The 23,635-nt window shown below is 41.7% G+C and overlaps 1 protein-coding gene across 1 annotated transcript; it reads right to left on the reverse strand.

Moving 5' to 3' along the window:
• Positions 1-1,568: 1,568 nt before the first annotated feature.
• On the reverse strand, positions 1,569-21,254 carry scp2b (sterol carrier protein 2b). Its single transcript, XM_064935870.1, has 5 exons — positions 21,145-21,254; positions 20,338-20,437; positions 13,412-13,541; positions 13,071-13,150; positions 1,569-2,601 (listed from the first exon to the last, which is right to left on the reverse strand). The coding sequence occupies exons 1-5, from the start codon at positions 21,186-21,188 to the stop codon at positions 2,506-2,508; spliced, it is 450 nt and encodes a 149-aa protein (XP_064791942.1). The 5' UTR covers positions 21,189-21,254; the 3' UTR covers positions 1,569-2,505.
• Positions 21,255-23,635: the final 2,381 nt, after the last annotated feature.

Consider the following 23,635-nt stretch of genomic DNA (forward strand, 5'->3'; position numbering starts at 1 on the left):
CTCAACAAATGGTGTGAAAGCTACATATACAATGCCTTTGTACATTTTTGAGTTTCAACCCTGACTGGCACAGGAGTCTATCTAGAAAACAAACTCTCAATAACCAGTGTTAGGCAGAAAGTAGACAGATACTTTTTTAAATTCCAATAGACATGGAATTTAGCTGATTTTCAATGTTCCTGTACGACAAATATCTACAAACATTTTGACTTTGGAGTCTGGCAAGACAAACCTCCAGCCTGCACATCCTGAGACCAACTTCTGTCTATTTCCTGCCAACACGTCACCGCTGTTCACGCAATAAACCCGAGAGGTCACCTTAAAGGAAAAATTCCCCCAAAACCACATTCCTATGATTTACAGTGTTACATAACACTATTATTTGAGAATAATATTTCTGTGAACAAATAATAAGGTTTGCAAGCAACATGTGGAATTGTTGTGGAAATCAGTTGCAGCTCAAATCGACCACAAATCCTCAATGCAATGCTCTCTCTATGGGCTGGCTGGTTGGCTGGCTCACTAGCTACGTAGCTAACTAGCAAACAAGGCTACACACAATAATACCAAAGTCAATATCAGCATGTGAAGTAGTTAGCTGTAAAATCGCCAATCTCGCCATGTTCAACCTGTTGATCGATGTTCCTCAGAGTGGAGACTGACATTCGCAACACCACCACGCAATGCACCCTGGACTGAAGAGTCAGACAAATAGTTATATGTTAGACCCTCTGTTAACTCACACATTTCTCCAGGTAGGAATATCGCAAAAATATAAATCAATGGCTCTCATTTGAGAGAAGACAACCTTATGACATCAGCCAGTATTTAAATCTGACATGTATGATAGATGATTTGGCGATCTAAAAGGCCTATCCCTATTAACTTCCAGTGTAGTGAGAGCGGCTTAATCTTAATGCTACGTCATGCCAGACAAATTTCACCCTGCTTCAACGGCATGAAAACATGAAAGGACCCAGGGAATCAATAGAACATCGCTCAGAGATGCACAAAAATAACTGTACATTCAAACATTCAATTGGTGAATCTTTACTTTAAGACATCTGATCAATGTTTCCCCTTCCTTAACCTCTACCGCGTGCGTCCCCAACAACCGGATATTCCAGTTCAAGGGAAATGTAAAGAGCCTATGGATGTTTTGGACGTTAACAAGGCGACACTCCATCTTAACTCCTCCTCCACATTTACTGGATTGGTTGAACAGTGTGGAAGAGGACCTCCCCTGACAGCTTTTTTCCTTCTCGTCAAGACCAGTATGTAGGGGATCTAGTTTCAGGCGTTTATTTTACTCCTGCTACGTTAGGTTACCCCTTCCTCAACATAAATCTACCATGACCATGGAACCATAAAAGAGAAAGACTGCCTCCCTCAGCCCCTAGAAAACAGGGTCAGCAGTAGTCCAAAAAGAGTCTCCGGACTATGCATGGCCCCAGTTGGTTGGAATTATGCAACTTTGTAATCAGTAGCTCCCTCTATCTATATATCCCCCTCCAACCCTTCATGCCTATCTAGGAGTAAACCAATTTTAAAAAGAGGGAGAATCAAACTTATTTCAGTGTTTACTAGTAAGAGAGTTTATTTAGTAGAAATCACATTAGCATCATCAGTGGGTCAGAGGCATAACAACATGGCTGAAAGTAACACAGTAACAGAGTATGGAAATGTATGCACTCACTACTTACTGTAAGTCGCTCTGGATAAGAGTGTCTGCTAAATGACTCAAATGTAAATGTAACATTCAGTGGTCCATCCATTCAGTCCTGTTTTAGATATGAAGCTGATATTATGAGACAGTATCAATGTTTTTACACTTGTTCATGACACCAGGGAATATTCCACATCTGAGAGGCACTTCACTGTTTTATCCATTCATCGCTTAAAGGCTGAATAGGGAGAAATTACTGTGTAGCACAGCTCTGGGACCATACAAGACATGATTCACCCTGTCCCAATTGTCAAGAGCAATTGCATTTCCATTACCAATCCACACATGAAACTTAAGAGGAAAAAGGTCAGAAATCGCAGGAGGGGCATGATTCAATTAATGACATCATACAAACATATTCTGTGAGTCATAATAAATCCGTCTTGAGTAAATATAAAATTACACAGTTGGAGAGAGTAGACTACACCCCTATGGTATATCTCTAGTCTAATGTGTTCTGGTCCTTAATATATTAGAAAAAGACAGAGTGGGTCAGAGAAAGAGAGGTAGATGTTGAAAACAGTATTTCTCTCCATCCATCATTCCATCTCTACTACCATCATTTCCTCCTACAGTGCGTCCCCCCCCCCCTCACACTACAAGTTGGATGGTGGGGGCTGCTGTTGAGCTACAGAAAATGTATAAGTTACCCCTTAGTGCAGGTCTTGGACCAGGTTTGTTGTTGTAACCCCTAGTGGTTAAGGTTAGGATTGTGATGTGAAGCACTGATCCAAGACCAGCGCTAGGGCGGTAACCTCTGCCTCACCCCAGGTTCTACCTCACAGCTTGGCTTTGCCTGGCTGGAGCTGCAGACTCTGGAGCTTCATGGCCATTCCCATGTTCCCTGTGATCTTCAGCTTGCCCTGGAAGAACGCCTGACGATCAGAAGAGAGAGTAAGTCATTAGAACCAGAACAGAGAGCGAGGGAGAAACTTGCCCTGACAGTAAATCTCTAAGACAAAAATAATGGGTTTCCAAAAAAGGTCCCGTTGTCAGGACCACAAATACAAATTCCATTTAGACACCGTTGCCCTCGAGCACAGAAAAAAACTATACAGTGCATTCAGAAAGTATTCTGACCCCTTAACTTTTTCACATTTTGTAACGTTACATCCTTATTCTAAAACTGATCAAATAGTTTTTTCCCCCTCATCAATACACACACAATACCCCATAATGACAAAGCAAAAAAAAGGTTGAGACATTTTTGCAAATGTATAAAAACACAACTGAAATATGACATTTACATAAGGATTCAGACCATTTACTCAGTAATTTGTTGAAGCACCAGTGTGATGGCGATTGCATCGTCTGTGGACCGGTTGGGGCGGTATGCAAACTGAAGTGGGTCTAGGATGGCGGGTAAGGTCGGGGTGATATGATCCTTGACTAGCCTCTCAAAGCACTTCATGATGACAGAAGTGAGTGCTAAGGGGCGGTAGTAATTTAGTTCAGTTATCTTTGCCTTCTTGGGTACAGGAACAATGGTAGCCATCTTGAAGCATGTGGGAACAACAGACTGGGATAGGGAGCGATTGAATATGTGCATAAACACACCAGCCAGCTGGTCTGCGCATACTCTTAGGACACGGCTAGGGAGGCCGTCTGGGCCAGCAGCCTTGCGAGGGTTAACACGTTTAAATGTCTTAAGTCGGCCACAGAGAAGGAGAGGCCACAGTCCTTGTTAGCGGACTGCGACGGTGGCACTGTATTATCCTCAAAGCGGACAAAGAAAGTGTTTAGTTTGTCTGGAAGCGTGACGTCGGTGTCCGTGACGTGGCTGGTTATCTTTTTGCAGTCTGTGATTTCCTGGAGACCCTGCAAAATGTATCAGAAATACAGCGCAGACATTGTTAATGTTGCAAATGACTATTGTAGCTGGAAACGGCAGATTTTTACTGAGGCCCATTTTACAGAGGCCCATTATCAGCAACCATCACTCCTGTGTTCCAATGGCACGTTGTGTTAGCTAATCCAAGTTTATCATTTTAAAAGGCTAGTTAATCATTAGAAAACCCATTTGCAATTATGTTACCACAGCTGAAAACGTTTGTTCTGATTTAAGAAGCAATAAAACTGGCCTTCTTTAGAGTAGTTGAGTATCTGGAGCATCAGCATTTGTAGGTTCGATTACAGGCTCAAAATGGCCAGAAACAAAGGACTTTCTTCTGGAACTCGTCAGTCTATTCTTGTTCTGAGAAACTGGAGATCTCGTAAATACACCCTTCACAGAACAGCGCCAACTGGCTCTAACAAGAATAGAAACAGGAGTGGGAGGACCCGGTGCTCAACTAGTCAAAAGAAGGGCAGTTTTATTGCTTCTTTAAATCAGAACTACAGTTATGTCGGCCTTCCGCGTCGGCCCACATCGGCCTTCCGCATCTGCGGTAGAAGGTGACCGAGCTACAGCGGTGTTTGTCAGATCATGAGATATCCTGAAAATCGGTCTTCTCACGGAAATGTCTGTAGAGTCCGAACGGTTTGGCTTACAAACTAATATGAACACAATGGAAAGATGACTCTCACAAACCCGATGGTGTTCACCCACAAGTGGCACGGGACTCGTCTGATGGTAACCCATACCAATTACTGGAAATACGGAGGTAGTTGTGGCAACAAAAATAAGCGGTTAAATGTGTCCAAAAAAACAAGGATATTTCCTGAGCTTTCTTATATCTCCTACAGATAGGACAGACACTTCAAGACATTATGATTTCTTTTAATACTGTATTTTTTACTATTTATGAATGTGGTATTCAATGTATTTCTATGGGAATTTAAATACTATATATACACAGTACCAGTCAACATTTTAGACACACTTACTCATTCAGGGTTTTCCTTTATTTGTACTATTTTCTACATTGTAGAATAATAGTGAGGACATAACTATCAAATAACATATGGAATCAAGTAGTAACCAAAAAAAAAAGTTAAAACAAATCAAAATATATTTTATATTTGAGAGTCCTCAAAGCAGCCAACCTTTGCCTTGATGACAGCCTTTGCATTCTCTCAACCAGCTTCATGAGATAGTTACCTGGAATGCTTTTCCAACAGTCTTGAAGGAGTACCCACATATGCTGAGCACTTGTTGGCTGCTTTTCCTTCACTCTGCGGTCCAACTCATCCCAAACCATCTCAATTGGGTTGAGGTGATTGTGGGGGCCAGGTCATCTGCTGCAGCACCATCACCCTCCTTCTTGGTCAAATAGCCCTTACACAGGCTGGAAGTGTGTTTTGGTTCATTGTCCTACTGAAAAACAAATGATAGTCCTACTAAGCGCAAACCAGTAGTAGTAGCCATGCTGATTAAGTGTGCCTTGAATTATAAATAAATCAGTGTCACCAGCAAAGTACCCCCACACCCTCACACTTCCTCCTCCTCCATGCTTCACGGTGGGAACCACATATGTGGAGATCATCCATTCACCTACTCTGCGTCTCACAAAGACACAGCGGTTGGAACTAAAAATCTCAAATTTGGACTCATCAGACCAAAGGACATACTTTCATTGGTCTAATGTCCATTGCTTGCGTTTCTTGGCCCGAGCATGTCTCTTCTTATTATTGGTGTCCTTTATTAGTGATTTCTTTGCAGCAATTTGACCATGAAGGCCTGATCACGCAGTCTCTGAAAAGTTGATGCTGAGACGTGTCTGTTACTTGAACTCTGCAGCCCAAATAAATGCTTCACAATCTAAGGTAAAGTAATGAACAATTCCTCTGCAGTAGAGGTAACTCTGGGTCTTCCTTTCCTGTGGCGGTCCTCATGAGAGCCAGTTTCATCATAGCGCTTGATGGTTTTTGCGACTGCACTTGAAGAAACTTTCAAAAGTTATTGAAATTTTCCAGATTGACTGACCTGACCTCATGTCTTAAAGTAATGAGGGACTGTCGTTTCTCTTTGCTTATTTGAGCTGTTCTTGCGATAATATGGACTTGGTCAATTACTAAATAGGGCTATCTTCTGTATACCACCTCTACCTCAACTGACTGGCTTAAACACATTAAGAAATTCCACAAATGAACTTTTAACAAGGCACACCTGTTAATTGAAATGCATTCCAGGTGACTACCGCATGAAGCTGGTTGAGAGAAGGCCAAGAGAGTGCAACACTGTAGTCAAGGAAAAGAGTGGCTATATTGAAGAATCTCAATTATAAAATATATTTTGGTTTGTTTAACACTTTTGGTTACAAGATTCCTATTGCATTATTTCATAGTTTGTCTTTTTTAAACTCTGTTTATTAAGTTTTACACACACAAGACAAAGCAATATAAATAATATACTCAACTAGAAAAAAATAAAAAAAATAAAATAGCTTTAAAGATACCATACTTTAGACAAGTTAAACACACCAGGCAGAAGGCTACAAAGGTTAAAGGGCAATCTATAGTACAGGGACAGAGCAAACACCTCACCATTGTTCCTGTAAACAGTCAAGGGATACGGGTGGAGAAATGCAACCACTCACAGACAGTCATGGCCACAGACCGACCATCCACTGGACCAAAAATAAAGTTTACAATGCTTTAAAATAAAATAAATAGAATGATTATTCATGTAGGCGTGAACAAAATGTAAAAAGAATAACTGGGAAAAACAAGCTCACACTTCAGTCTCTGCCCGGGCAAGATGAACAAGGCATCCGCGGGTCACAATCAATAAGCACATGGACCTTAATACCCCCCAGCAAAAACACAGAGAGAAGCTCCTCCAACTCTCAAGTCACAGGGGGGTCAAATACAGACTTATTTTAGTTTGAATTGGAATGCCATCAGAGGATGGACTGTTTAAAGTAAGACCGGAATGGAGCCCAAGCCTCATTAAACAGTTTGGGGTTCCCACGTGAATTGAATTTTTTTCTAGTTTCAGAGAGCACAACACATCTCTCACCTAATATTTATAAGATGGGGGAGCTGCCATCTTCCAGTTCTGTAGTATTAGCCGTCTAGCTAAAAGAGTTGTATAAGCAACAGTGTCCGACTGGATTCTTGATAGGGGGGTACCCATGGGCAGTACTCCAAAAAGGGCTGTAAGGGGAGATGGATCTATAACAGTGTCATATATATCAGAGAAACATTTAAATATTAATTCCCAGAAACCTGACAGTTTATGACAGCCCCAAAACATATGCAACAGTGTGGCTGGTTCCACTTTACATCTGACAGTTTTATGTCTTTACTATTATTCTACAATGTAGAAAATAGTAAAAAATAAAGAAACTCTGGAATGTGTAGGTGTGTCCAAACGTTTGACTGGTACTGTATGTTATACCTAAAGGGGTCCAAATATTCTAAATCAATAAGCCAAATGATCCAGGGTATGAACATTTAAAACAATTCCATATGTTAGCTCAGTAGAGCTCCCCCGACCTACACAGAAAAAAATATATACAGTTGAAGTCGGAAGTTTACATACACCTTAGCCAAATACATTTTCACTAAGTTTTCACAATTCCTGACATTTAATCCCAATAAAAATTCCCTGCTTTAGGTCAGTTAGCATCACCACTTTATTTTAAGAATGTGAAATGTCAGAATAATAGTAGAGAGAATTATTTCAGCTTTTATTTATTTCATTACATTCTCAGTGGGTCAGAAGTTTAAATACACTCAATTAGTATTTGGTTGCATTGCCTTTAAAATTGTTTAACTTGGGTCAAACGTTTCGGTTAGGCTTCCCACAATAAGTTGGGTGAATTTTGGCCCATTCCTCCTGACAGAGCGGGTGTAACTGAGTCAGATTTGTAGGCCTCCTTGCTCGCAGACGCTTTTTCAGTTCTGCCCACAAATTTTCTATGTGTTTGAGGTCAGGGCTTTGTGATGGCCACTCCAATACCTTGACTTTGCAAGTATGCTTGGGGTCATTGTCCATTTGGAAGACCCATTTGCGACCAAGCTTTAACTTCCTGACTGATGTCTTGAGATGTAGCTTCAATATATCCACATAATTTTCCCTCATCATGATGTCATCTATTTTACTTGAAGTGCACCAGTCCCTCCTGCAGCAAAGCACCCAAACAACATGATGCTGCCACCCCCATGCTTCACGGTTGGGATGGTGTTTTGGCTTGCAAGCCTTCCCCTTTTTCCTCCAAACATAATGATAGTTATTACGGCCAAACAGTTCTATTTTTGTTTCATCAGACCAGAGGAATTTCTCAAACAACTACGATCTTTGTCTCCATGTGCAGTTGCAAACCAGTCGGGCTTTTTTATGGCGGTTTTGGAGCAGTGGTTTCTTCCTTGCTGAGCGGCCTTTCAGGTTATGTCGATATAGGACTCGTTTTACTGTAGATATAGATACCTTTGCACATGTTTCCTCCAGCATCTTCACAAGGTACTTTGCTGTTGTTCTGGGATTGATTTGCACTTTTCGCACCAAAGTACCTTCACCTCGAGTAGACAGAACGCGTCTCCTACCTGAGCGGTATGACGGCTGTGTGGTCCCATGGTGTTTATACTTGCGTACTATTGTTTGTACAGATGAACGTGGTACCTCAGGCATTTGGAAATTGCTCCCAAGGATGAACCAGACTTGTGGAGGTCTACAATTATCTTTCTGAGGTCTTGGCTGAATTCTTTTGATTTTCCCATGATGTCAAACAAAGAGAAACTGAGTTTGAAGGTAGGCCTTGAAATACATCCACAGGTACACCTCCAATTGACTCAAATGATGTCAATTAGCCTATCAGATTCTTCTAACGCCATTTAGAAGCCAATTTTCCAAGCTGTTTAAAGGCACAGTCAACTTAGTGTATGTAAACTTCTGACCCACTGGAATTGCGACACAGTGAGTTAAGTGAAATAATCTGTTTGTAAACAATTGTTTGAAAAATTACTTATGTCATGCACAAAGTAGATGACCTAACCGACTTGCCAAAACTATAGTTTGTTAACAAGAAATGTGTGAAGCGGTTCGGTCACAAGACGCAGGCCTCCTAATTGTCCCTAGAATTTCTAAGCAAACAGCTGGAGGCAGGGCTTTCTCCTATAGAGCTCCATTTTTATGGAACGGTCTGCCTACCCATGTCAGAGACGCAAACTCGGTCTCAACCTTTAAGTCTTTACTGAAGACTCATCTCTTTAGTGGGTCATATGATTGAGTGTAGTCTGGCCCAGGAGTGGGAAGGTGAACGGAAAGGCTCTGGAGCAACGAACCACCCTTGCTGTCTCTGCCTGGCCGGTTCCCCTCTTTCCACTGGGATTCTCTGCCTCTAACCCTATTACAGGGGCTGAGTCACTGGCTTACTGGGGCTCTCTCATGCCGTCCCTGGAGGGGTTGCGTCACCTGAGTGGGTTGATTCACTGATGTGGTCATCCTGTCTGGGTTGGCACCCCCCCTTGGGTTGTGCCATGGCGGAGATCTTTGCGGGCTATACTCAGCTTTGTCTCAGGATGGTAAGTTGGTGGTTGAAGATATCCCTCTAGTGGTGTGGGGGCTGTGCTTTGGCAAAGTGGGTGGGGTTATATCCTTCCTGTTTGGCCCTGTCCGGGGGTGTCCTCGGATGGAGCCACAGTGTCTCCTGACCCCTCCTGTCTCAGCCTCCAGTATTTATGCTGCAGTAGTTTATGTGTCGGGGGGCTAGGGTCAGTTTGTTATATCTGGAGTACTTCTCCTGTCCAATTCAGTGTCCTGTGTGAATCTAAGTGTGCGTTCTCTAATTCTCTCCTTCTCTCTCTCGGAGGACCTGAGCCCTAGGACCATGCCCCAGGACTACCTGACATGATGACTCCTTGCTGTCCCCAGTCCACCTGGCCGTGCTGCTGCTCCAGTTTCAACTGTTCTACCTTATTATTATTCGACCATGCTGGTCATTTATGAACATTTGAACATCTTGGCCATGTTCTGTTATAATCTCCACCCGGCACAGCCGGAAGAGGACTGGCGACCCCACATATGCTCTCTCTAATTCTCTTTCTTTCTCTCTCTCGGAGGACCTGAGCACTAGGACCATGCCCCAGGACTACCTGACATGATGACTCCTTGCTGTCCCCAGTCCACCTGGCCGTGCTGCTGCTCCAGTTTCAACTGTTCTACCTTATTATTATTCGACCATGCTGGTCATTTATGAACATTTGAACATCTTGGCCATGTTCTGTTATAATCTCTACCCGGCACAGCCAGAAGAGGACTGGCCACCCCACATAGCCTGGTTCCTCTCTAGGTTTCTTCCTAGGTTTTGGCCTTTCTAGGGAGTTTTTCCTAACCACCGTGCTTCTACACCTGTATTGCTTGCTGTTTGGGGTTTTAGGCTGGGTTTCTGTACAGCACTTTGAGATATCAGCTGATGTACGAAGGGCTATATAAATAAATTTGATTTGAAGTGGTTGAAAAACAAGTTTTAATGACTCCAACCTAAGTGTATGTAAACTTCCGACTTTAACTGTATCTTGCACACACAATTCATCTCTCCAAACTTTTCTTTGTCAAAGTGCAGCCCCTTCATCAAAGTGCAGCCCCTCCATTTTGTGGGAAGTAAATCCCCCTGCAGTCAACAAAGCAGGGAAATATTATTCTTGAGCTGGTTGGAAAACAACACGAATGGAAATTATTCCTGATTCTGCGTTTCACTCCAGTACTGTGTGCTCCTGCCTGGTTTAAAGAGTTAAAGTGGAGAGATTAATGTCAGAGTGGAAAGTGGGACAGCAGGAGGAGGAGCAGGAAGAGGAGGCTCTACAGACCAGATGGGCTTAAAGGAGGGCTGGGGACTGACTGTGTCATGTGTGGCAGCCAGCAGTGGCACAGTGACTCTGTCCCCCACATTCCGCTTGTAGGATGGAAATCATGACTGAGTCTTTACATTTGTATGAAAAGAAACTAAAGCGAGTACAGAACTCAACGGACACATGGTAACAGAAGCCTTGAAGGTATCCTTAGTTACAAAGACACATATCCTCTGTTATAAAAGAGGCTTTGTATAAACCGAGCATAGAAGAAGAAATAGACTCATGGTCAAAACAACCTTTTGGAAAATAATAATAGAGAATAGTAACAAGTATGACATCATTGTACAATGAACTGACCATACATACAGCGCAAGGCAACACAAAATAAGAGCTGAGTTTGCATACTACAACATGGTAAAAGAAATTCCACTCAATAACACATACCTACACGCCGAGCAAATTAAAAGTAAAATAACACGGACATTAACCAGACGTTGACCGCAGCCTTACTCATATTGAACCCATTATTTTTTATTACAGAACATGTCCCAATTACCGAAACAATAAGGGTAATAGGCTCTTTTAAGTTGAGCACTTGTCAGGACGCTAATGCCCTGTCTGTTCCTCTGGGAACCCAGTAGAACAGAGAGTGTTCTTTTGTGTATGCGATGACTCAACACTATTCATGTCAGCTACTACAACGACTGATATTACTGCAACAGAGTTGCAGTTAGTTTCAGAGTGGACTGCAAGGAATAAGTTAGTCCTAAATATTTCTAAAACTGAAAGTATTGTATTTGGGACAAAACATTCACTAAACCATAAACCTCAACTAAATCTTCTAATAAATAATGTGGAAATTGAGCAAGTTGAGATGACTAAACTGCTTAGAGTAACCATGGATTGTAAACGGTCATGGCCAAAACATATTAATTTAACAGTAGCTAAGAATGTGGAGAAGTATGTCCATAATAAAGCGATGCTCAGCCTTCTTAACAACACTATCAACAAGACAGGTCCTACAGGCCATAGTTTTGTCGCACCTGGACTACTGTTGAGTCATGTGGTCAGGTGCCACAAAAAGGGACTTAGGAAAAATGCAATTGGCTCAGAACATGGCAGCACGGCTGGCCCTTGGATGTACACAGAGAGCTAATAATAATAATATGCATGTCAATCTCTCCTGGCTGAAAGTGGAGGAGAGATTGACTTCATCACTGCTTGTGTTTATGAGAGGTATTGACATGTTGAATGTACCGAGCTGTCTGTTCGAACTACTGGCGCACAGCTCGGACACCCATGCATACCCCACAAGAGGTCTCTTCACAGTCCCCAACTAGATGACAGACTATGGGAGTTCTATGCACAGTACTACATAGATTAGATTTTTTTTAAACAGATAAAAATACACCTTATGGAACAGCAGGAACTGTGAAGCAACATAAACATAGGTACAGACATATGCATACACACACGATAACATACGCACACATGGATACTGTAGATATGTGCTAGTTGTGGAGTAGGGGCCTGAGGGCACACAGGGTGTTGTGAAATCTGTGAATGTAATGATTTCAAAAATTGTATAAACTGCCTTAATTTTGCTGGACCCCAGGAAGAGTAGCTGCTGCCTTGGCAGGAACTAATGGGGATCCATAATATATACAAATACCTTTGCGTTTCCCCCCCAGGTCCCTTTAATGGATGGACAAACAGGTGTGCATGGGGGCCAAGGAAGAAGGAAGCCACTTCTAAAGGAGCCATGAAGACTTAACCTTTTTATTATTATTATTTTTTTATTTTACCTTTATTTTACTAGGCAAGTCAGTTAAGAACAAATTCTTATTTTCAATGACGGCCTAGGAACACTGGGTTAACTGCCTGTTCAGGGGCAGAATGACAGATTTTGTACCTTGTCAGCTCGGGGATTTGAACTTGCAACCTTTCGGTTACTAGTCCAATGCCCTAAACACTAGGCTACACTGCCGCCCCAGATCTAACCTGTTCCCAGATCTGTTTCTGCTGTCCAGCCAAGTCCTATATATGGTGGTTGTCATAACAAACAGCACAAACGGGTCTGGGACCAGGATAATAAAGATCTGCTGGGCCCCATAGCAAGAGTCTAGACTGTGTCGATGAAGTCAGTCAATCAGTGAAGCTTGTTACCTAGCATACCTTATTTCACAATTAACCATTGACTGACCTATGGTGGACTCAGAGTACACGAGAGACGAAAAGCAACATTTCAGCACAATCATCCTAAATTGTCATAAGAAATGACATGGTGTTTTTGGTCTAACAGAAGCCTGACATTATCTATGCTATTATAGTCGGTTTGCTGTGTAGAATACTAATTAATCATTAAGTGATCTTAAGAGACAACACACCATTCTGAGAAGTGGCAGAACGTCCCTCCGCTGCTCACCGGCAGCACTACACCCTTGTTTATAATGGTTGAATAACTTCGGGAGTTTCACGTTACCACAGCTCTACAAACTACAAACTTTTTTTTTACACCATTGCAGCAGAGCAAAAGTTTCGGGAGTGACCCAAAATCATTTGGGCTAAAGCCCCAAAAGTCAGGTCCTGGTAACATCCATGTGGTTATAACCATAAGACTGACTGAAGTACAGAGTATTAACTCCCTCAAATCAAGGCCAATACTTACTGTCTGTGGGTTCATTTTCCCCGTCATCAAGGCCAGCAGGTCTGCATCTGACATGGAAATAGTGCAGTCTGCTTTCTTTGCTAGAAAGGGGTCGAAGGAGAGGAAGGGTAGATGAAGGAAGAGAGAATTACAGCAAGAGAAAAAAAACACTTGTTTATTGATCATAAAATACTGTAAATTGAAAACCACAAAAATCATGATACAGCTTGTGAAAATACAACTAGATATTTCCCCTCCACACGTTTCTTTTTGAATTCAGCTAATTTACATTCTCACTCTCAATGTGGACCAAACCGCTAATTCTGACCTGTCGTTGTGGATGCGGCACTTGCTGTTCTTACCTGTGTCATTGTGAACGCAACCCTTGCCATTCTTCACGTCCACTATCCAGGTCGCTTCCTGACCATCCGGACCATCCTTCACCTTAAAGGAAAACACCCCTCCAATCTTCTTCACAAATGACTCCCCATCCTACAGAGAAATACAAGGTAGTCATAACAATTAGGATAATAAGTACTGTGTTCATCAATAACAAAACTGTTTATATCGTCATGTCCAAAGACGAAGGACACAAAATATTTTTCTTATTCACCTAAACAAAACATTTCACATCCAGTTAAACAATCTTTTTTATCCATGTGCTTTATAAAATCAATAAAATAACAAATCATTCACTGAAACCACACTGAAAACTCACTGTATTGAGGACAATACATTGAGGACAATACAGTGCCACTGACACGGCCTGCAACGAAAACATGCGGACTCTCCTTCACTGCAGCCGAGGTGAGTAAAACATTTAAACGTGTTAACCCTCGCAAGGCTGCAGGCCCAGACGGCATCCCCAGCCGCGCCTCAGAGCATGCGCAGACCAGCTGGCTGGTGTGTTTACGTACATATTCAATCAATCCCTATACCAGTCTGCTGTTCCCACATGCTTCAAGAGGGCCACCATTGTTCCTGTTCCCAAGAAAGCTAAGGTAACTGAGCTAAACGACTACCGCCCCGTAGCACTCACTTCCGTCATCATGAAGTGCTTTGAGAGACTAGTCAAGGACCATATCACCTCCACCCTACCTGACACCCTAGACCCACTCCAATTTGCTTACCGCCCAAATAGGTCCACAGACGATGCAATCTCAACCACACTGCACACTGCCCTAACCCATCTGGACAAGAGGAATACCTATGTGAGAATGCTGTTCATCGACTACAGCTCGGCATTTAACACCATAGTACCCTCCAAGCTCGTCATCAAGCTCGAGACCCTGGGTCTCGACCCCGCCCTGTGCAACTGGGTACTGGACTTCCTGACGGGCCAGGTGGTGAGGGTAGGCAACAACATCTCCACCCCGCTGATTCTCAACACTGGGGCCCCACAAGGGTGCGTTCTGAGCCCTCTCCTGTACTCCCTGTCCACCCACGACTGCATGGCCACGCACGCCTCCAACTCAATCATCAAGTTTGCGGACGACACAACAGTGGTAGGCTTGATTACCAACAACGACGAGACGGCCTACAGGGAGGAGGTGAGGGCCCTCGGAGTGTGGTGTCAGGAAAATAACCTCACTCAACGTCAACAAAACTAAGGAGATGATTGTGGACTTCAGGAAACAGCAGAGGGAACACCCCTCTATCCACATCGATGGAACAGTAGTGGAGAGGGTAGTAAGTTAAGTTCCTCGGCATACACATCACAGACAAACTGAATTGGTCCACTCACACAGACAGCATCGTGAAGAAGGCGCAGCAGCGCCTCTTCAACCTCAGGAGGCTGAAGAAATTCGGCTTGTCACCAAAATCACTCACAAACTTCGACAGATGCACAATCGAGAGCATCCTGGCGGGCTGTATCACCGCCTGGTACGGCAACTGCTCCGCCCACAAAAGTAAGGCTCTCCAGAGGGTAGTGAGGTCTGCACAACGCATCACCGGGGACAAACTACCTGCCCTCCAGGACACCTACACCACCCAATGTTCCAGGAAGGCCATAAAGATCATCAAGGACAACAACCACCCGAGCCACTGCCTGTTCACCCCGCTATCATCCAGAAGGCGAGGTCAGTACAGGTGCATCAAAGCTGGGACCGAGAGATAGAAGCTGTTTTTCAATCTCAAGGCCATCAGACTGTTAAACAGCAACCACTAACATTGAGTGGCTGCTGCCAACAGTGACTCAACTCCAGCCACTTTAATAATGGGAATTGATGGGAAATATATCACTAGCCACTTTAAACAATGCTACCTAATATAATGTTTACATACCCTACATTATTCATCTCATATGTATACGTATATACTGTACTCTATATCATATACTGCATCCTTATGTAATACATGTATCACTAGCCACTTTAACTATGCCACCGTTTACATACTCATGTCATATGTATATATACTGTACTCGATACCATCTACTGTATCTTGCCTATGCTGCTCTGTACGATCACTCATTCATATATCTTTATGTACATATTCTTTATCCCCTTACACTGTGTATAAGACAGTAGTTTTGGAATTGTTAGTTAGATTACTTGTTGGTTATTACTGCATTGTCGGAACTAGAAACACAAGCACTTCGCTACACTCGCATTAACATCTGCTAACCATGTGTATGTGACAAATACAATTTGATTTGATTTACATTAACGATCAATTAGGCTACTGGACAACGATTATCTGAACATGTCTAACAATGATTTTTTTTATTTCCTGTAATATTGTATTATTCTGTGGATAATCAGATACATAGCAGTGGAATAACATTGTGTTTTGGCATTGAGAGAGATCCTAATGGGAACCAGAGAGCACCGCACCACTGCTGCCAGACAGACTTACACAAGGATGGAAAATCTAAAAGTAGGACAACAGAGGAAAACCTCCTTGAGTGGAGATGATGTCACACATCCAGAGTCAAAAGAGTTGCAGACTAGTTTAGTTACATCTAATCCTGTCTATATAGAGTACCAGTCAAAAGTTGGCACCTACTCATTCAAGGGTTTTCTTTATTTTTACTATTTTCTACATTGTAGAATAATAAAGACATCAAAACTATGAAATAACACACATGGAATCATGTAATAATCAAAAAAAAAAGTGTTAAACAAATCTAAATATATTTGATATTTTTCAAAGTAGCCACCATTTCCTTGATGACAGCATTGCCCTCTCTTGGCATTCTCTCAACCAGCACATGGAATGCATTTCAATTAACAGGTGTGCCTTGTTAGAAGTTAATTTGTGGAATTTCTTTCCTTCTTAATGCGTTTCAGTCAATCGGTAGTGTTGTAATATATAATAATAATAAATCCCATTTAGCAGACGCTTTTGTCCAAAGCGACTTACAAGTCGGCTGGGGCCACTACTTTTACATATGGGTGGCCCTAGCGGGAATCGAACCCACGACGCTTGGCGTTGCAAGCGCCATGCTCTACCGACTGAGCCACAGTGACATGGTAGGGGTGGTACACAGAAGATAGCCCTATTTGGTAAAAGACCAAGTCCATATTATGGCAAGAACAGCTCAAATAAGCAAACAAAAACAACAATCCATCATTTCTTTAAGACATGAAGGTCAGTCAATACAGAACATTTCAAGAACTTCAAAAGTTTCTTCAAGTGCATTTGCAAAAACCAGCAAGCACCATGATGAAACTGGCTCTCATGAGGACCGCCACAGGAAAGGAAGACCTAGAGTTACCTCTGCTGCAGAGGAATTGTTCATTAGAGTTACCAGCCTCAGAAATCGCAAGCCAAATAAATGCTTCACAGAGTTCAATTAACAAACACATCTCAACATCAACTGTTCAGAGGAGACTGTGTGAATCAGGCCTTCACGGTTGAATTGCTACAAATAAACCACTGTTAAAGGACACCAATAGGAAGAAGAGACTGGCTTGGGCCAAAAAACACAAGCAATGGACATTAGACCGGTGAAAATCAGTCCTGTGGTCTGATGAGTCGAAATGTGAGATTTTTGGATACAACACCCGTGTCTTTGTGAGATGCAGAGTAGGTGAACGGATGATCTCCACATGTATGGTTCCCACCGTGAAGCATGAGGGAGGAGGTGTGATGGTGCTGGTGACACTGTCTATAATAAATTTAGAATTCAAGGCAATCTTAACCAGCATGGCTACCACAGCATTCTGCAGCGATACGCCATCTCATCTGGTTTGCGATTAGCAGGACAATCATTTGTTTTTCAACATGACAACGACCCAAAACACACCTCCAGGCTGTGTAAGGGCTATTTGACCAAGGCGGGTGATGGAATGCTGCATCAGATGACTTGGCCTCCACAATCACCTGACCCAATTGAGATGGTTTGGGATGAGTTGGACCTCAGAGTGAAGGAAAAGCAGCCAACAAGTGCTCAGCATATGTGGGTACTCCTTCAAGACGGTTGGAAAAGCATTCCAGATGACTACCTCATGAAGCTGGTTGAGAGAATGCAAAGCTGTTATCAAGGCAAAGGGGTGGCTACTTTGAAGAATCTCAAATATAAAATATATTTGGATTATATGGTTACTACTTGATTCCATGTCTATAAGTAGGTGTGTCCAAACCTTTGACTGGTACTCTATGTATAATAGACATCTAGTCGTGTATTTTGGACCTAACAGACTGCTGTTCACTGCTGGCTAGGCTGAGTTAAGGCGAGAGAGAGAGAAAAGAGAGAAAGAGAAAAAAAAGTGAAAGAGTGACAGAGGGAGAGGAGAGTTCTGTCATCATCCAGCTTGTGATGTTTATAGTAGTGAGGTCAGAAGCAGAGCAGCTGCAAATGAACACACAACTTTAGAGTGCAGAACCATTTATCTGATTGATTCAAACAGCATAACAACTTATATCATGAGCTAGATTTCCATCCAATTGGTGACAGATTGAGAGTATTCTAAAATCCGCAAAAAAACAATGTGCATTTTCCCACCAGAGATTTGTTTCCATCAAATTGACTTGTTGCTTGAGACTGTGCTTAATGATGTAGTGCACATAAAAATACATTTTGTGAGAAAATTCCCATGTAATGAATAAAAAAAATACTAGTTAAAATGGGTTTCCATCACATTTTCAGCTCTATGTTGCGTTTTATAGCAAGTGTGCCCACTCCGGTATCGGCGCATGCGTTCTAGCCAAGAGCGCTTTTGGCTAGAGCGCAAGTATAACATCCATGATGAGATTATTATGGGCAAAAGAGCAATATTATTTTGTCATATGGCAGCCAAGCATCGAAGATCATGTCACCAGAATACGACCCTCGATATTTATTGGAAAGGAGCATCAAGCTCATTGCCTTGCACTTTCACCACCCTGTGAAGTTCATCATAACTTATTTCATATGTAGTCTAATAAACTGCATGCTTCCATGATGAGTGGTAGTGGGAAGACCACACGTCATCACGTGACTTCAAGTTTACTTCAGTAGGGTTTTATATCAATATTTGCGCATAAACGCATTTCTCGCATAATTAATTGCACCGACAGAAAAATAGCCCACCGTGTCTAGCGTATTGTGTTTTGTCAACATCAGGCCTGTCATTACATTTTTTTTATCCGCCATGGATGGAAACCTTGTTATTGTATGATGAGGGAAAACGCCTGTTTCCGGGAATCAATCCAAGTGTGCTACAGTCAAAGTCGAAAGAGTCTATAGGAACGGAAATGGTTCATCTTCTTCATGTAGGATCAATAGGTCAGTTTCAATGTAACGTCACAATAAGGTGTAGCATGTTCGATTTGCCTGCTTGTGAGCAAGGAGACCCACAGCTCTGCTTAAACCATTGACAACTGAGTGCCGTTTTCAAGGAACTTAAATGTTAACTATTTGGTTGTAATATCATCACCTCTTAAAGAGCATGGCCCGACGTACACATTTCTGATTATTCTATGCAAATCAATGGCACACATTTAGATCATCAGTTATACAGCAAGTAACTGCATGTCTTTCATGATCAGATATGTGAGGGTAGCCTTATGATATCTCTCAATATTGGCCACCATTAATTGTATATATATATATATATATATATATATGTTTTAACTTTATTTAAACATTGAGTCACCATTGAGACCAGGGTTTCTTTTTGCTGCAATCTGGTAAATTGTGTCACCATAATCAAGAACTGGCAGGAATGCTGGCTGTATAATCTGCTTGCTGCTATTTAGGCAGTCAAGATTCATTTCTAAAAAAGAAGCCCCCTTTAAATCTCATCTTGTTAACGAGCTCATCCATATGTTTTTAAACATTATCTTTGTCAATCCAAATGCCCAGATATGTTTAGGTGGGAACCTGATCAATGGGAGAACCATCCAATGAATAAATATGTAGTCCATCTGAAACAATTAGCGATAGAAAATAAAAGTGAACTACGCCTGACAACTATGAGTGGTTTAGGTTAATTTCTCATTTTTTGTGGGCTCTGACTGTCTTACAGCAGAAGGGAGCATTTGCTGTGGTACTGTTAGCTGATAATCTTTTCCTTTGCAATCTTCTGTAATCTCTGATGAAGCAAGCTAAATTACGTTTGCTTAACTAGCTACGTGTCAAAGGGATAGGTACCTTCACATATGTGAAATGACATGATTATTGATGTTTACTGATCATGAAAAGCATGTATATTGAACAAAAACATAAACGCAACATCCAACAATTTCAAACACTTTACTAAGTTACGGTTCATATAAGGAATTAATAATTAATAAGAAATAAATTAATTTGGCCCTAATCTTTGGATTTCACATGACTGGGATGGGGCACAGCCATGGGTGGGCCTGAGAAAGCATAGGCCAACCCACTTGGGACCAGGTCCACTCACTGGGGAGCCAGGCCCAGCCAATCAGAATGAATTTTTTTTTACAGACAGAAATACTCCTCAGCACTGCTTCTTCTCAGACGATCCCACAGGTGAAGAAGACAGATGTGGAGGTCCTGGGCTAGAGTGGTTACACGTGGTCTGCAGTTGTGAGGCCGGTTGAATGTACTGCCAAATTCTCTAAAATGACATATAGCTGGGGGTCTACTTGCCCGCCAGCAGCCAAATCGAACGTATTGTAATGTTTTATTGAAAACAACCTAAAAAATGAACCCTCATTCTATGGCTGTACTGTGGAGGAAATGGTCAGAGGTCACAATATTGTTGTGACCTTTTCTGTGAAAAGGATCAAAAAGAGGTCTAAGCATTTTCATGTGAAAACGGGATGTGGGTTTGTAGTGTAAACTGCAATACATGACACCTGAAACATAGCACACAGTAATGAATGAAGATACCTCCTCCAGCTTCTTGTTGATCTCCTGGAAGACTGCATGGGCCTTGAAGCCCTCCAGGGTACGCTCTGCATTGGTGTTAACTGACTGGATCCTCTGAGAGCTGAGACACACACAGAGAAACCACACACAATTGACAGCATAACAGGAGGCATGCCATACATAGCCTGTGAGGCACAACTATAACAAAACCATTAGGATTATTCAGCAGGAGAAAAGAGAACTAGCATGGTAGTCTTAAACACGACGCTAGGCAACAGACTAATAGGATGGGGCTATATTACACAGGCGTACGAAGACTCCTCATAAGGCTCTTGCCTCAGTCACAATATGATGGCGTTGTCTTTCAACTGGTCTAATTATCAGTGAGCGCAGTTCAAATGCAGAGAGCAGAAAACATGTCTGATTTAAATTGTAGAAAGGGGTTGGCTCTGATTTGATTACATAGACTTATCTGAAGCTTTAGACATCTAAATGCAATTTGATGAACGTAATGCCAGTGCGTTAAAATTAATAACCTGCAAGCAAATGGATGAATTAAGATGTATTATATTCTAATTGAATCCACGTCAGGTTAGCAAGAGTTTTCATCTCGGGTGGTGTCATTTTCCGGTAAGTATTGCACAAGTCAGGTGTTAGCACAGCAGTAAGTTAGCTGCTAACAGTAATGTCATTGTTTTGAATAAGCTAGCTATCAAGCTAACTTTACACCTTGCATTTCACAAGGGTGACCCGAACCAGATGAATAATTCGAGGTAACGAGTGGCAATTAAAGGGCTGTGATAATTTTACTAACCCCAAGTATCTCACCTTACAACCTGCGATTCGCGCATTTTGTTATGTGAAACAACCATTGTTCAGAGGCCGACACAACTGGTGTGCAACTCTGCCTGCTGTTGTGAACATAGAGATAGATAGAGGAATCCTTTTTGTATCTGACCTTATAGCGTTGTGAAATCATTGCCTCAATGGCGCTGGCAATCTCCATTTTAAAGTAGTACATTTTCTTCTTCACGATTAGCTGATGACCCCACCAAGAGGGAATGAAGTTGAAAGTCTCACCCGGTTAACTACATTAAAATGGTGGAAGCCCTCAATGGCGCTGCCCGTACTCAAACGTCTTTTGGACACTAGAGGCCTCTACAATTCTCTATGGTTGTGAAACCACTTTATAGCTAGCAACCCGAAATTCCTTCTTTATGCTACTCTGCAAGACCCTACATGACGATAGCAGAGAGGGTGGTGATTTGATCTTTAGTGCAGCACTCTACAGTTCTTGGAGGCGAAGATTTTTTTAATCCACAATTTCAAAAGTTGGGCTATTCAAATCACACATGTTCAATATTATTCTGGCGTAAACCCCTAATTTAACCAATGATAAGCCTTGCTATGTTTAAGACAGATGCATTATTTATTTCACTGTTGTGATGTGTCTGAATAACGAATGTATATTGTATCTGAATGGGTTGCTTATTACAAAAGGCACCGATTTTTGTTTTATTTAACCTTTATTTAATCAAGGAGTCACATTGAGATTAAAACTCTATTTCACAAGAGAGCCCTGTACACATTACAAAAAAACAGACTATTAAAACATACACGTGTGTATAAAACAATAATTCAGCACAATAAAAAAAATAATAATAAAAGCAATCACATTAGATTACATAGAGGTCCTCAATCAATCATTTTAACTTGACTGAGTGGCACCAGCACATCCAACTGCAGTGAACTCTGCAGATTGTTCCACAAATTAGGGTCAAAAAACAAAACGCAGATTTTCCCAAATCTCTAGTGTTATCCATTCCCATGAACGGGTTTGGTAACTTATGATTCTTATCTTAATTAATGATGTTACATATAGAGGGAGTTTCTGTAAGATTTCTTTGTAAATAAATAAAAGAGAATGTGGCTCACTTTTTACAGACAGAGAGGTCCATCCCACATTTTTATTCAGACTGCAATGATGAGTCCTAAAATTGTCTCCTGTGATAAAACGTATTGCTGGATGGTAGACTGTGTCCAAGGGTTTTAAAGCAGAGGTTGCCGCATGCATGTAAGCAATATCACCAAAATCCAATACAGGGAGAAGTTTTGTTTGAACAATCTTTCTCCTATTTGTAATACCAAGGCATGATTTATTTCTATATAAAAAACAATCTTGGATCTTAGCTTCTTAGTCAGATTTTATATGTGTTTACGAAGGATAACTTGTCATCAGTCCAGACACCCAGGTACTTATATTGAGAAACTGTCTCAATTTGGGCTCCATTTATAGCGCAAATATGCAGGTACTCAGGGTCAACATTTTGTGACCTAGAGAACAGCAAGAGCTTGGTTGACTTGTATTTAACACTCATTTAAGATCTGTAAGTGATTTCTGAATTGGATCAAATTCATGCTGAAGTTCATGAATGGCCTGCTGCGCTGAGGTATCACAGGAAAACAAAACTGTGTCATCTGTATAGACATGAATGTTACAAGTATTAACAGCGTTTCCTATGTCATGAATATACAAAGTGAACAATAATTTACCCAAAATCGAACCCTGAGGAATACCATTTTGAATCTCAAGAAATTCAGATTAATCTTTCGAGATGGTCTGAGTTCTGTCGCTAAGATCATTCTGAAACCATAAACAGACTGTATATCCCAGGCCTATTCTTGATCATTTCTTCAGCAAAACAGAATGATCAACAGTGTCAAACGCTTTTGACAGGTCAATGAACAAGGCAGCACAGCTCTTTTTAGCATCCAAGGCATTGACAAGATCATTAACAACTGGTGTGGTTTCTGTGGTAGTACTATGTCCAGGACTAAACTCTGATTGGTTTATATTAAGAATACAATTATCAGAAAAAAGGAACAAAATTGTACATTATCCAAGGATTCAAGAATCTTACCAGAAGAAAATAGTCTTGAAATGGGGCGATAGTTGTCAAGATAATTTGTATCCCCCCAAGAAGTTCTGGAATGCAGTTAAAGACCTGGAGAATAAACCATCCTCCTCACAGCTGCCCATGTCCCTTAATGTTGATGATGTGGTTGTTACTGACAATAAGCACATGGCTGAGCTCTTTAATATCACCACTTCATTAAGTCAGGACTCCTATTTAACTCAGCCATACCTCCTTGCCTGTCCAACATTTCCTCATCTCCCACCCCATCTGATGTGACTATCCCCGATGCTTCTCCCTCTTTTCCCCCTGCCCCGCTATAAAGTTTCTCCTTGCAGGCAGTCACTGAGACCGAGGTGCTAACGGAGCTCCTGAAACTTGACCCCAAAAAAACATCTGGGTCA

This window comes from Oncorhynchus masou, chromosome 24, assembly GCF_036934945.1.
Source record: "Oncorhynchus masou masou isolate Uvic2021 chromosome 24, UVic_Omas_1.1, whole genome shotgun sequence".
NCBI classification, from domain to species: Eukaryota; Metazoa; Chordata; class Actinopteri; order Salmoniformes; family Salmonidae; genus Oncorhynchus; species Oncorhynchus masou.

Bases quoted from the DNA above. Each gene is read 5' to 3' on its own strand.
- scp2b (XM_064935870.1), bottom strand. From the start codon at position 21,188: ATGGTTGTTTCACATAACAAAATGCGCGAATCGCAGGTTGTAAG. The intron at 20,438-21,144 runs GTGAGATACTTG...TGTGTGTCTCAG, and splicing joins CGCGAATCGCAGGTTGTAAG to CTCTCAGAGGATCCAGTCAG. The intron at 2,602-13,070 runs GTAAGTATTGGC...TCTGATCGTCAG, and splicing joins GGAAAATGAACCCACAGACA to GCGTTCTTCCAGGGCAAGCT.